General features: G+C 39.5%; 1 protein-coding gene across 2 annotated transcripts in view; it reads left to right on the forward strand.

The window, feature by feature from the left end:
• The window catches only part of LOC114046112 (collagen alpha-2(IV) chain-like), a 287,529-nt gene extending 285,671 nt beyond the window's left edge, over window positions 1-1,858 (forward strand). For both annotated transcript variants that reach the window (XM_027866367.1, XM_027866368.1), the window contains exon 48: window positions 396-1,858. In XM_027866367.1, the coding sequence (XP_027722168.1) occupies window positions 396-653 (258 nt within the window). In that variant the 3' untranslated portion in view covers window positions 654-1,858. The remainder of the gene's footprint in view (window positions 1-395) is intronic.
• Window positions 1,859-15,593: the final 13,735 nt, after the last annotated feature.

The raw sequence follows: 15,593 nt of genomic DNA on the forward strand, positions 1-15,593 counted from the left end.
TCCAAAAAGTTTTCCAGAATGGTTGGATCAGTTCACAACTCCACCAATAGTACATTAGCAGGACACACTTTTAAATCTCATCTGTATCATTAACATTTTCTCCCATTGTTTTTTTGAAGTCTATACAATAAACAAAATAACAAATCAAGTCCTGATTTGTCCTATTTGCCAATTTCTGAGGTGTGAAATGGTCACTCTGAAAATTAGCAGTCAGCTTTTAGGAGCCAGTTTAAAGGGGCTTGAAGTTCTATATGAAGGTCCATGAAGTTCTAAAATGATGCCAACTGACTCCATATTTCTTTCCAACTTTATGACAAGATGTTCTCTTCCTCACTTGCCATCTTACAAGGTTAATTTTTTTTTTTTTTTTTTGCTTTTGTGTTCCCTTCCTATAGCATACTGCGGCTGGGGATGAGGGTGGCGGACAGTCACTGGTATCTCCTGGCAGCTGTCTAGAAGACTTCAGGGCCACACCTTTCATCGAATGCAACGGAGGCCGAGGAACCTGCCACTACTTTGCCAACAAATACAGTTTTTGGCTCACCACCATTCCAGAGCAGAACTTCCAGGCCTCCCCCTCTGCAGATACCCTCAAGGCAGGGCTCATCCGAACTCACATCAGTCGTTGCCAGGTCTGCATGAAGAACCTATAACCCTTTCCCAGGAGGCCTAGTGGAGAAAGAGAGCAACATACTTCTTTCTTGCCTTGACATTGCTAAAGAGAGTCAATTTTGGTGCTTAACTTATTACCTCAGATGCTGAACAGATTGATTTTTTTTTAAACTAAAGGAATTTGGCACCAGCACTTACACCAGTCATTTCTCTAATATTAAATAGACTCTTGCCTGTCTAATTTTATCCCCATTTCAAAATAAACCCTCATCTTTTTTCTAACACTCTGACCCTTCAAACCAAGTAACCACTAATAGATGAACTACTACCAAACATGTCACACTGGGTAAGCAGATAACACTATGTTGAGCTAATTCAATAATGTGTTTTATATACTTATTATGTACACACATCATACTTTCCATTGCAGCTGAATATTAATAAAGTTGTGCTCAATTAATGGAATCATGCAAGGTGGAGCAAGAAAATTAAAATACATGGTCTGAATTGGTAGAAACTCCCAGGAAGATATAGTCTATCCTCCCACATTACTACAACCTGGCCGTTGTAGAGTAGGAATGTCAGTGTCTTTGACCTCTGAGCTTACTTACCTTTTGGCCTTTTTGGACTGAAAAATCACACTGTGCAGTAATTTCTAGCCAACATGATAGCTTTATAAAAATAATTCTCCTTATACTCAAATTCTAAATACATTCTTTTCACACAGAAAATATTTAAGTTGCCTGTATGTACCTGCACCAGGGTGAACAGTGCTTTTTTAAAAGTTTTTGCCTATTTTCATGTAACTTGTCAATAGTTCTTCTTGCCACATAAACATAAAATTGGGCAATAGAAAATCATAAGGCTACAAAATTAAAAGAGACATCTTAACTACCATTTAGTCTAACTCACGTATTTTACACATATGAAAACTGAGGCCTAGAGAGGGAACCTGACTTTTTCCAAGGCCACACAACAGAGCCAAGATTGGAATCCAGAACTCTGACTAATGTTTCAGTAGTCTTTCCCTCCATGCTGTCTCCACTTTGAGACATGTTTATTACCAACAATATCTTTTGGAAGGATGAACTTCTAAAATTTTAATTTGTGTCTTCCACTACCACAAATTATCATGAAAATGTTGTGTTTCATTCCTTTTAGTAATTTGTGCTTTTTATGATTGTTCTACCTTGGCTGTAACTATAACAAAATAAAAGTGTTCCTGATTTATTTTCTAAATCCTAAATTGTTGACTGTGTTTGATTTTCTGGTATTTGTAGATCAAAAAATTTACATAAATACATGCAGCATAGTACATTTGATATTTAAAGAGATTGGTGAGCCTATAAACAAGCTCCTATACTTACTAAGAAAACTCCCTCTCTCTCTCTCTCTCTCTAATGCTTTGATGCCTAATATACGACCAAGCTTAGACTATATTCTATATCTCTGGGCCACAGTTTTCTTTTAAAACTACTTATCAATTCTACTATAGTGCCATTCACAAAAATGTATGTGTATGTGTGTGTGTGTATGTGTGTGTGTGCATGTGTGTATGTGTGAGAGAGAGATTGAAAGAGAAAAACTGAGAGACATAGACTGAGATGCAGAAAGATTGAGAGACTGAAACACAGATTGAGAAAGAGAAAGATTGACAGAGAAAACTTAAGACAGAATGAAAGACAAAAAAATGAGAGAGAGAGATTAAGAGACAAAAAATGAGAGGCATAGAGAGATTGAGAAAGATATAGAGATTGAGAGAGAGAGAACGCTGAGACAGACAAACAGAGAGATAGGGACAAAGAAAAGGTGGAAGGGACTTGTTTGTTAAAATTTGTTGCTTGTTAGAATTTGTGAGAGATGTTCTAACCATTACCAATGTGAATTTTTTGGGAAAAAAGCATAATATACTGCCAAACTATTAGCACAAGGGTGGGGAACCTGTGCCCATGAAACCACATGTGGCCTTCTAGGTTCTTGGGTGCAACCTTCTGACTGAGTCCAAGTTTTACAGAAGAAATCCTTTTGTTAAGGGGAATTTGTTCTGTGAAGTTTGGATTCAGTCAAAAGGCCGCATGTGAGGACCTAGAGGGCCAAATGTGGCCTCGGAGTTACAGCTTCCCCACCCCCGTTTTAGCACCAGAATTCTTTCCTATGCATAGCTCTGGCCTATAGCAATGGAAAGTCATTAATTAATCCTTTTACTATACACATGAAATTAATGTAAACGTAAAATCAGACAACACTAATATATTCATTGGAGGGAATAGAGTCTTAAAAAGTATAAACAGAGTAGTTGTTTCTGTGAAGAACACCAAGATAAGTTTTTTATTTTTCCTTTTCTTAAGTTTTAGTGATGCATTACTGCTGTTTTTAAATATTGCTTCTTTCATCATACCTCCTACCAACCCAAAGAGGGAAAAAAAAGAGCCTTCCCTTGTAATAAATTTTCATTGAAATACTCACCCAGGCACACAGCCCTAATGATAGCTTCTTTTGGTCCTGATGCTTTGAAATAATTTCAAAGAACATTATCTTCAGCCTCTAAAAGAAAAATTTGTGTTAAATCTCTTCAAAGAAAAAAATCTATTTGGCAAAATAAATAAGGGAATTGACTGAGCTTCTTTGCCATTGTATTTTGAGTTGATGGAGCAACTCTCCAAGGGATCCCATCAAAAACAATATTTGCTCCTAATTTCCCCTAAAGTAGGCACAAAAAAAATTTGGTCAAACATTTTTGCCTCTCTGATTCTTAGATTTTTGATGTCTGTTGTGGTCCAGCTCTTAGCACATTTTCTGGCTCACAGTAGGTGCTTAATAAATGCTTGCTAACTTTTTTTTTGTGAAGTAATTGGGGTTAAATGACTTGCCCAGAATCACACAGCTAGTGTTATGTGTCTGAGTCAAATTTGAACTCAGGTCCTCCTAACTCCAAGGCCAGAGCTCTCTCCACTGTGCTACCTAGCTGCCTCATGCTTGTTAATTTGACTTGGTTCATAGTTAATGGGAATAGTGCTCCATTCAAAAAGCAGTTTCAGCCTTAAAGCTTGAGTACATAAGGTCAGAAGCACAAGATCAAGATTATGCTTGAACTTCTAATTACACGAAAGAGTTGGACTACAAAATGTATACTTAAAACGATAAAATCCCACTGACCCAAAGTTGTAAATTTATGCAACTTGTTTATGCAATTTAAAATAACTGTTAGATCAGAGGTTCTTAACTTTTTTGTGTCTGTTTGATGACGCCTATGAACCCCTTATCAGATTAATGTTTTTAAATGCATAAAAAGCATAGAGTTACAAAGGAAATTATATTGAAATAGAGTAAGTAGATGGCATAGTGGGTAAAGTACCCAGCCTGCAGTCAGGAAGACTCATCTTCTTGAATTCAAATCTGGCCTCAGACACTTACTAGTTGTGTGACCTTGGGAAAGTCACTTCACCCTGTTTGCCTCAGTTTCATCATCTGTAAAATGAGCTGGAAAAGGAAATGGCAAACCACTCCATCATCTCTGTCAAGAAAAACCCAAATGGGATCATGAAGAGTCAGGTATGACTGAACAACAACACAGTTGTAAAAATATTTTTAGAAAGAAAACAAGCTCATAAGCCCCAGATGAAGAACCCTTGGGTTAGAGGACTAAATGTCCCATTAAAAACTTTGTAAGCTCTGAATCTGGCCATCCAAAAGACAGGTCTTTCTGGTCCCCTATGTTTTTGAGTATGTGAAGTTTTGCTAGAATAGGATCTCGACACCCAAGGAAAGCCTTGAGAATGATAGTTTACCCTGACTGAAAGCTAAGTAATTTGTGTCATGTTTACTATGGAATAGATTCACAAAGTTTGGAATCACCCGTCTCCCAAATCTGTTTCACAAAACTGGCAATAAAGTCCACTTACTGATCCTGAACCAGGATGCAGGAGCAGCAAATGTGCTAGGTGAGAGGTATAGCAGGTATACAAAAGAAAGTACTATTGAAATACATGCACAAGACAAGCAGGACAACTTTGAAAATTGAATCTTAAATTTATTGTAATTGAAAAGCATGCTGTAGATAGTATGGAAGCCAGATGGTGCAAGGGGATAGAATGCCAGACCTGAAGTCAGGAAGACTCATCTTCTTGAATTCAAATCTGGCCTCAGAAACTTAAAATGAGTCTTTCTGACTTCAGACCCAGTACTCTATCCCCTGCACCACCTAGCTACCCAGCCTGGCACAGAGTAGGCACTTTAAAAATGCTTATTGACTTGACCTAATAAACCAATTGTTCATTATTTGCCATTCTGAAGATCTAAAACAGGTTGGGGCAAGAAAAAAAAAGAAGAGTGTTGATTTCTTGGGAGTGATGAAATGAATTTATTTTAGCAGGGGAAAGATCACAAAAATGTTAGAAGGCATGAGAAGGTAAATTTCTCAGAATTATAGATATAATTGGAAGGGGTCATCTAGTTGAATATCCTCATTTTACAGGGAGAAAAAGGGCCTAGAGTCGGAAGTGACAGAGCTGACATGTGAACCCAGCTCCTCTGATTCCAAATTCAGCGTCTTCCACTGGTTCTATGCTTCCTGAATTCAAGGGATGCAAAGCCTTCATCCCAGGCAAATGGTCTGCTGGGAATACTTAGGGAAACAGTCATTTGTCTCTCTGCAGACAACTATACTGCAGGAAAGAGAAGTTCTTAGCTTGGTTCCAGTGGGAAAGAAGCAGGAAAACTGCCAAGCTAAAAATATCCAGTATAAACAATCAATTAGGAGCAAAGCTTATAGAGAGTGTGATGTTGAAGGAATAAAAGAGAGAGAAAAAAAATAGACTTATTCATGCTCTACACCTATGTGGCTCAAGCCAACACAAAGACATATGTTAAGAATCTGCTACATACATAATGCAAGGTGTTATGGTTGTGTTCTGCCTGTGTGTGGACAGAAAACTGGCCTTGGAGGCAAAATAAAACTGAATTCAAATCCTGTCTCAGATACATCTTCACTGTGTGACCCCTGAAAAGTCTTTTCATTTCTCGGTGCTCTAAACAACTCTCTAGATTACATAAATTGCAAATAAGTTGCTAATCTGTGTAGGAAATCTCTAGCCCAGGAATTTATTGGCACTGATAAAAATCACAGGTCTGGGCCAAAACAAGATGTGCATTCCCATTGGAGATGCAGAGACTACATTGAAACTTAGCACATGAAATTAAAATGGCCCATAAGTATTTGGAAAGTAGAAAAAGAATAAGAGAACATATGAATTAGCCAATCAGCAAGAATTTATTAAGCTCCTAGAACCACTGTCCTAGGCACTGGTGATACAAAAACATTAGATTGTGAGCTCCTTAAGGGCAGGGACCGTTTTTTGGCACATGTTGTTGTCGTTTCAGTTGTGTTCATGACTCCCTTTGAGAACTTTTTTTGGGTGAGACAGTTGGGGTTAAGTGACTTGCCCAGAGTCACACAGCTGGTGAGTGTTACATGCCTGAAGCTGGATTTGAACTCAGATTCTTCTGACTCTAGGGCCAGTGCTCTAACCACTGCACCACCTAGTTGCCCCCTCTTTAGGGATTTCTTGGCAAAGATACTGGAGTGGCTTGCCATTTCCTTCTCCAGCTCATTCTACAGATGAGGAAACTAAGACAAATATGGATATGTGACTTGTCCAAGGTCACATAGCTGGTAAGATTTGAAGTTAGGAGGATAAGTCTTCTTGATTCCAGGTCCAACACTCTATCCTGCTAACTCCTCCTTTTTTGGCACATAGTAGGAGCTTAATAAATGTTTGGTGAGTATTGACTGACTGACTGATCGAAATAGTTACTGCCTGCCCTCAAGGGCTCATGTCCTATCTGAAGACATAACCTAGAGTGAATGAAGATGGATACAGTACAAGTTATGCAGATTTTTAAAAATTATTCAAAGGAAAAGAAATGCTTTTAGGTTGACTAAAAGCTTGAATATAATAGTCAAGTTGTATATTTGCTTTTATCAAAGCCTTCGCAGGGAAGGGTTTTTTTCTTTCTTTTTTAGCTCCTGTCTCTTCAAAAAGTCGTCTTTCCTCTAAACCCAACCATTGATATTAAGCATTCTGCTCCCCTATCTCATTCTGTCAGGCTCACAAAAAGCCAGCCGGTGTTGGAGGGGATGGTGGTAAATAACTTCTCTAAATACAGAAAATAGACTTTACTGCCAAATGCAGGGAAACCCATTACAATCCTCTTGGGGACCTGAAGCAGTGATCTCTAATGGAGTAGAATGTCCCTCTCCAGGTTAAATGTTCTCTCGGTATACTTACAGTTAGTGCTCCTTGGACCAGAATGGCTCTGCTTTTTGTTGGACTTTTATGAAGAAGCTTGCTTACTGGAGTTGAAAGTTGGGCTCTCTAGTTGAGAATCACTTTTTGGCAACACTTTTGGACAACTACATGAGGACAGTGTTTTGAGATGTCACATATCACATTTAAATACATTAAAGTTATACATGGGTGCCTGTCCAGAGAAAGACAGAGAAAGATAGGCAGAGACAGAAACAGAGACAGAGAGCAGGGATGCTAAACCTTTTTTATGACCTAGATTTCTCTATCAGTCTGTTGAAACTAATGGATTTCATATGATTTACAGGGAAGTCAATTCTATTGAAATTGTTATCAAAATATTTTTTAAGTTCACAGACCCCAGATTAAGAACCCTTAATATACAAAGTGTCCCCAAAGTCTTAGTAAAGCTTTAATAGACACTATCAAATACTGTCTATTAAATAATAAACTATTAGTATCTATCAAATAATGGACTGTTAAATAGTCTATTAAATAGTATCTATTAAATATTAAAATAGGGCCTATTAAAACTTCACTAAGACTTTGGGGACATCTCGCACAGACATACTGTATATATTAGTGTATGTCACACAAAAATGTAGAATATATGTGCATATATGGATTGTGCGGGATGGTTTGCTATACACTTGGGTATAAAGAAATCTTGATGTATAAATTCCTTCTACAGATGCAAATCTGTATAATAAAAAGTCTCTGAGAGTTACCTGGGACACTTAGAGATTAAGTGACTAGCAGAGGGTCACATAATTAACGTGTCAGAATCAGAACCTGTACCCAGGTTTTCTTGCACATATGAGGCAGCTAGGTGGTGCAATGGATAGACTCCTGAATCTGGAGTCAGGACCCCTAGATTTAAATCTGACCTCAGATGCTTACTAGCAGTATGATCCTGAGCACATCACTTAACCACTGTCTGACTCAATTTCCTCATCTGTAAAATGGGAATAATAATAGCACTTACCTCCCAGAGTTGTTATGAGGATAAAATGAGATAGTTATAAAGTCCTTTGTAAACCTTAAAGCACTAGATAAATGTTAGCTATTATAGAAGTCTGTATAGTCTTATACACTCCCTGTATGTAGCACCTATTCGAATTGAATGCATTCAGATATAAGTAATTTCTCATGTGGCTGTCCAGAAGTTTCACTGGATAGTAATTCTCAGTACCTAGGACAGCATCTGGCACCTACTAGGCACTTGGTATGTCAATAAACATTCATTAAGTGCCTGCTGGATGCCAGGCACTGTGTTTAGCACTGAAGATACAAGGAAAAGTAAGACAGCTTCTGTTTTTGAGGCACTTTTGAGGTTCAATGAGGGAGACACTATATAAAGAACTATGTCCAGACAAGTTATATACAAGATGAATTCAAAATAATCAATAGAGGGAAGGCACCAGAATTAGGAGAGGTAGAAAAAGGCTTCAGGATTTTAGCTGGGATTTGAAGGAGGCAGGGAAGCCAGGAAGCAGAGATAAGGAGGGAGAGCATTCCGCACACGAGGCACAGCCAGTGAAAATGCCAATAGGCGGGAGATGGGAATGTTGATTAATTTGTTTCTAACTCCAAAGTCAGCCCTCTATCCACTGCAACATACCTGCAACATATAGGTCAAAAGGCACCATTCTATTTCTTTTAATGAATGTATTACATACACAGACATGTATATATGTACATGCAACCTCCATTCAGGTTCTATTTAGACGACCTAACTGTAGCATGAAATCAAACCTAGGCTCTTGTTGTTTTTGTTTTTGTCTTTCATAGGAATTTATTCTGCTAATCTTTTAAACAAATGCCAACTGACAAAAAGTGGGCCAGGCTACACATATCTGCATTTTCCTTTTCTTAAAAAAGTACTTTGCAAGACAGTCTTTTTAAATACCTTTTAAAAATATTTAGTGGGAAATGACAAAAGAAAGGGCAGAAGCCATCCCTCCCCCTTTGCACATGGAGTTCTCTGCCTTCCTCTTCTCTTCTGCCTGTCCAAGAGCACCAGGATGAGGACTAGGCAGAAGGGTGAAGCCACTCTCAAGACCGTATTTATAAAAATACCCAGGCTTGTCAGACAAAAACAAGAAGAAAGAAAAAGAAAAGACAAAATTAGCACCCAAATCTGAAAGATCTTTTCAGACAAACAAGAGAAGGTGACTTCACTCCTTCCTCCCTCTCATCCACAGTGCCTGACCTACTACTCCCTGCAGTTCTAGAGCAGGGAAGGCTTGAGCAGCATAAGAATGATCATAACAGTCCTTCTATCCTCATGAAGGAAGGTTACCCTAAGTTCTCGAAGATAATTCTAGTGGACCACAAGTTCTGGCAGCTCCCACCAAGGATTCCAGTGCATTCATGGTTTCCAACTGGATGACTATTGTACAAATCCCAGCCACACTAAAGGTGGCAGAAAACTCCAGAAGATCATCTACCTAGTTGCAGAGAGGAGCTCTCTATACCACCAGAAAGGGACATCCATGTGGAAAAGTGGAATATACATATATGAATCCAAAGGGTTATTACATGTGTTGCTCACCCTTCTACCTCTAGCTCTGAGTCTTCCATTCAGATTAATTTGTCACCTTCCTGGCAAATGAGTCTCTACAGGAGACAAAGTATGAAGCAAAGAATCTTTCACAGGAGACAACTGATTTGACATTGGCCTTGAAAAAAAAACGTCTTAAGTAAATTAAAGAGGAAGAGAAAAAAAAAGTTAATCTCTGATCTAACTTAACCACCAAGCTTCAGTATTGAGTGAAATCCCGCAGATGTTGAGAGTGCCTATGGAATCTCTGACCTATGAATGCCATTTTACAATAGGGCTGAAGAGCAAACCACTTAGGCTTAGAGAGAGGAATGTGAGGAGTTATATTTGAAAAGATCACAGGATCTCAAAGAGCTGGATGGGACCTTAAAGGCCATCACACCTAGCTAGCCCCTTCATTTTACAGAAAAGGAAGCTGTGACTCTGAGATACCAAGAGACTTGCTTAGAGTCATATGACTAATATGAGGCAAGAATTGTCCCCAGGTCTACCCTGACTCCAAATCCAAACTGGAGAAAGGAAGATCTGGGTTTGAGGCAAGGCTCTGAAACATCCTTACTACCCAGTACCCCAGGCACCCAGGAGAAGTTCTCTCATTGGGAGTTCCCAGTGAGAGATGGAGTCACAGAGGCAAAATCATAATCAAGATACAAAAGCAAAACAAAGTTTCATTCAGTAACTTATCTGCCCACTCATATCTGTTATGAGGAATCAAGTCCTCATCTGTAAAATGAGGGGGTTGGATTTGATAGCCTCTAAGGTCCCTTCGAGTTCTGAGCCCATCATATTAATGTAGCTGGTAAGTAGCAGAACCAGGATTTGAACCCAAAACCACTCACTGAGGATTTCAGAGGCAAGGAAAGTGGCTCACTTCTGTCCTGAACCCCAAATCAACCCCATGACCACCTTTCTAATCAGTGACAAGCTTAATTGAAAGTAATTAGTAATGTTTCCCCTAGGATTGTATGATATTTTCATAACTGAACTAAAGACTCTACCCAGATACGAACCAGCCTTCCTCTTAGAAATGGAAGGAGTATTCCCAGCTTCTTTCCATGTCAGAAGGGCCAACTTCTCCCTCCACTGCATGCCAATGAAATCACCTTCAATCTACAGTCTACAGTGGGACATAGACAATAAACAGCAGTTAACTGATACACAGACAGAATGAGGACTTTATAATGATCTCTTCAGCTCTATAAATATTCACTCTGGCTTAAGGTTGGAAGAGTTGTATTCTATCTGAGGAGAAAAAAGATCCATTGTGGAGATTTGCCTTTTCAGAGTCTTACAAGATTTTGTTATTGTTTCTTCTAAGTATCTCTCATTTCAAGGCTACCTCTCCCAACAAAATTTCTCCAGGCAAGATTATTTTTTCTCTTGGGCAGCCAATTGTGTCTCCTTCATCCCCAAAGCCCCACTAGTTTTTTTGTTTTAGTTTTGTTTTGGTTTTTTTGTGTCCCCAGGACATCCCACTGGTCAACCACTTTCATCTTGATAGAATCCTAATAAAACTGCCCTCAGATTCAATACATCCACTGCCCCTACCTAGCCACTGCACCCCACCTCTGACTCAATATTCTAACTTCCTCATATATGCCTCACCAGAACAACAGGTGTGTCCATGGACTCATATTTCTCACAGAAACAGCAGGCATGTCCACGTGATGGAATCCCAGCCACTGCCTCTAGCTAGCCACTGCCCCCAGACCTATTCCTCATATTTCCCACAGAAACAGCAGGTGTGTCCACCCACGCAACCACAACCACATCCATCTAATCTCAGACAGGACCACAATAGTCAGCCAAACAGAAAGGAGAACCATCAGGATGTGGACCCCATAACAATAGAAGGGACTTTCCCTAAGTAAGTACCTGCGCAGTAATAGCAAAAACTGTTTGTTAGATGAACTTATGACATAGAGAGGCTTATTATAATATCATTATCACACATACAAGCCCCTCCAAATGGGTTTTTCTGTATGTATTATGGGTAATCACATGCACAGTTCCAACAAGGCTGGGACCCTTCCCCATTACCTAATCCCTTAACAAATTCCTTCTGCCTTTTTAATATTCATAATTTCTGTTGTGTAATCAGCATCATTACACTATAACTTTGCCTGTGTTACTAAGTTGCTGGTTCCTTTTGAAGTTCAGCCAGTTGGAGATGTCATTCCAAAAAATGCCTATACTTGTATTAAAGGTGATCTGACTGAATTCTTTGAGACAGTCCTACCACAACACACCATGAAACCGCAACAATCTATAGCCTCTTCCTCCTCATCCCTCTGCAACCATACAGATCACTTATCAAGAAAAATTACCTTCCAAAGCACCTCAAGGTCCTGCCCTCGTTCTTCAAGTGACTAGATTAGTTAATATGACCAACGAATTCCTGATAATGGAAGAATGCTGGAGGAAACTCCCCTAACCTTCCTCCCTTAAGCCTCCACCTTCACTGGTATCTCTAGTGAGCATTTGTGGTCTTACCTAAAAAAATGATTCATAGTGAATATTTAAGGTAAAACATGAGGGAAGTATGACAACCTGGTGGGCAGGAAAGGAAAGCATAATTAATCAGGCAGGCCTTCCTCAGTCCTCCAAATCCTATCAAATAGGCAGCTAGTCACTTTGCTGAGTTTAAGGCTATGCCTGTGCCTATATGGGTCCTTATTTCCCCAAGTCTTTCTACCTTCCAGATACATCTGATAGAACAGTCGAACACTAGAAGCGAGCCAAAATAGTAGAGGCAGCCAGCCTCGCCAGAGGAGAAAGAAGGGCACTTCTACTGACTTCAAGACCATTCAGTACCCAAGGGTAAGCTGGGGAGGGGAAGTTGAGGAGGTGGGATGGCCAAGAACTTTTCCAAATCAGTTCACTAAGTGAAGTCCTCTGGTCTTAAAATTCCTACAAAGGTGAAATGTAAAACTTGATTATTAAAGAGGTGGAGAGGAGCCAGTAGGGAAAGATCCCATCCAGAAAATACAAAGCAGAAGCCCAACTCTCACCAACAGCCAAGTCAAACAGGATACTAATCAGCAGGGCAGGGAGGAAGGGGTAAGACAGAAAACTTGATCCTTAGGAAGGCTGTTACTAGACTAAGACAATAGGGCTAAGGATGTGGACTAGATTTGCAATTGCAATGATTCAGGAAATTCCCTCTATCTGTGCAGTTCAGTACCTTCTCTGGAGCTTATATAATAGCATTAGGTCTGCCTGGATCAGGGGTGTCAAACTCCTCTTCCATGTACCTTCAAATAGGCCCAACCCAGATTAAAATGTAATTGAGAGATATTTAACAAAATGAATTAAATATATAACAGATAACAATAATTTGAAATTTTCTAAGTTAACATGTGGCCCACAGAGATCCACTTCTATTTGACTTTGACACCTCTGGCTTAGGGCAATGAGAGGTCAATTGACTTGCTCATAGTCACACAAACAGTTATGTCACACCCAATCTTCTTGGTTTGGAGGCTAGCTTTCTAGCTAGTGCCTGATTGCTTAGTAATAAGGACAAGAAGACATCATAAGAACTTGTGAAATACTGAATGCCATTGCTAAACTCCTGCCTAAACCAAGGGAAGGTTAGGAAAGCAGAGAAGAGGAGAGTGTCAATTAACACAAACTTCTGAATATTTCTTTTCTCTTTCTTCTCCAGAGTATTCTAGGCCCCTAGGAGGCCACCCTACTATGCCTCTGGTACTGGCCCTTTCTGTGTCTTGTGGATTCCATTGGGAAGTAACTGTTCCAAGGTTAGCATTCCGTGTACATGCAAATTCACAAAGAAACAATTAAGAATATGTGTATATGCACAGAGTTCACACAAAACCCATGTTAGAAAAATTAAAAGCCCAAGGCTGTTAGTGAGGTTTGAGCAGAATACAGGAATATTACAAGTATCCTCATAACCAGGGTGCGTGGCCTACAATGTCATTTTCTATGATCAGTATTGGGAATGTCTAAGCTTCAGTCCCAGCCAGGAAGTTGGGACTCATAGCACAAACATGCAAGAAACACAAAGTCTCTCAAGTATGACAGCCAGGATAGCTGTATCAATGAAGACCAGGGCTTGATTGGGCTGGGCCTTAAAGAAATAAGGCTGCAGGCAGAGGTATGCTTGGAACTTGCTTAACTAGGAGAGTAGATGGTTAAATTTTCAGTGTGAGCATTTCTGCCTCAGAAATAGGTAAACGCTATAAATTGGACTTGAGTTATTGGTTTTTGTTTTTAGGGGTTTTTTAATTGTCTAAACTTAAGAAAGCAATGGAGAAAATGTTAATAACACAGATTGAACTTAAAAGTGTATGTATGTGCCTTTTTTTTACCTGGAGTGCCAGTTGTTAAACCTTTACTCCCTTTAAACACTACTCACTTTGGGACAAGTGAAGATGTAGGGGAAATACAACTGGTACCTGGCTTTCAGTTTATGAAGCTCACCACTCTTGTGTGTGTGTGTGTGTGTGTGTGTGTGTGTGTGTTTCATTGCCAAGGACACTGCCTAGCTGTGTGACCCTGAGCAAGTCACCTAACCTCTGTTTTCCTCAGTTTCTTCATCTGTAAAATGGGGATAAATAATAACACCTACTTCCCAGGGTTGTGGTGAGGATCAAATGAGATAATAATTGTAAAGCACTTAGTATGGCTCCTGGCACATAGTAGGAGCTGTATAAATGTTAACTACTATTGTTATTATTACTGGGAAACAAAGAAATAGCTCATGCTTCAGAGGCTATGTTCAGTTATGAGATTAATAGATTAAAAGTTACATTTATAAAGATGATACTTGGGGATGCCATTGGGAAATGTGCAGTTAGTTGGGGGCATTTTTAGTATGTTCTATGTAAAAGGAATTTTTTTTTCCTTCCTGAAAGCATCATGTTGAAAGCCTAACATGTTCTGACTAAATGCAGTTGAAGTGAATTGGTCCCTCAACCCTCCTGGCATAAAGAATGTGTTAAAGAAGCTACTTGTGTAGAAAGGGTCCACAATCATAGATATAGATCCAGAAGGGACCCTTAATGGCCATTGTGTCTAAACTCCCTCATTTTACAAATGAGGAAACTAAGCCTCAGAGAAGTTAAATGACTTACCAAGCTAACCAGTGTGAGAGGCAGAATTTGAACCCAGGTTTATCGTAACTCCCAAATACAGTGGAATATGCAATCTACCATGCTGCCTCTTCCAGAACCCAATGTAATCAAGAGCTGAGAAACTAAAACTTATTCAAAAATAGATTACACACTTCACATTTTGTTAGGGCAGTCAATCTCTTTAGTTAGGGGATGAAGTGGGTGGAAAATATGACACTTTGTGGGCACCCAGCACCCAGGACATGACAACACACTTAGAAATAGGCTTTAGGGTATTCAGAACCATGGAAAGAAGTATGGGATGACAGGTTTAGATATGGAAAGGCTGTTAAAGTCCCTTTGTTTTATCCGTAGCCTTGAGAAGTCATCTCATGCAACCCTTTGCTTTTAAACTCTCCATTTTCCATTTGCTTGCTTGGGACCCCAGGAAACATGATCCCCTACCCAGAAGAAAAGCTGATCATCAGAAAGCTTGTTGTCATAGTGATTAACTCAGCTTTGGATCCTCAACCCCCTCAGCCTTCTCTTCCATCTGATTGGTGGACTGGAGGGTGGGACACTAAACTCCTCCCAAAGTTTTTCTTTATATCTGAACTTTCCTAACTAACTTTCCACTTTCCAACTGCATCTCTGCTTGGTTTGGACTCCACAGAACATGATGCCCACTCTGGAGGGTATCCCCTTGTGATTCCTCCCCACCACTTCTTTTTGTGTGTTGTCTTGCCCCGTTAGATTGTAAGCTCCTTGAGAGACTGTGTTAAGGAGACTTGTCTTGGGACTGTCTTTCTGTTTCTTATCTTGTATCCCCAGCACTTAGCACAATGTCTGGCACATAGTAGATGCTTAGTAAGGGTTAGCTGAATTATTGAAACAAAGTTATAATTAAGTCATTGCATATAATTCTTTTTTGTTTTAATTCTTCAGAGAATGATGTTCAACAGCTTGTCTCAGGAGACTAATCCAGAAGTTATGTATCCCTAACAAAAAGGCATTTTGAGGAAAACGAGTTTTTAG

This window comes from Vombatus ursinus, unplaced genomic scaffold, assembly GCF_900497805.2.
Source record: "Vombatus ursinus unplaced genomic scaffold, bare-nosed wombat genome assembly UNPS02014781.1, whole genome shotgun sequence".
Classification (NCBI taxonomy): domain Eukaryota; kingdom Metazoa; phylum Chordata; class Mammalia; order Diprotodontia; family Vombatidae; genus Vombatus; species Vombatus ursinus.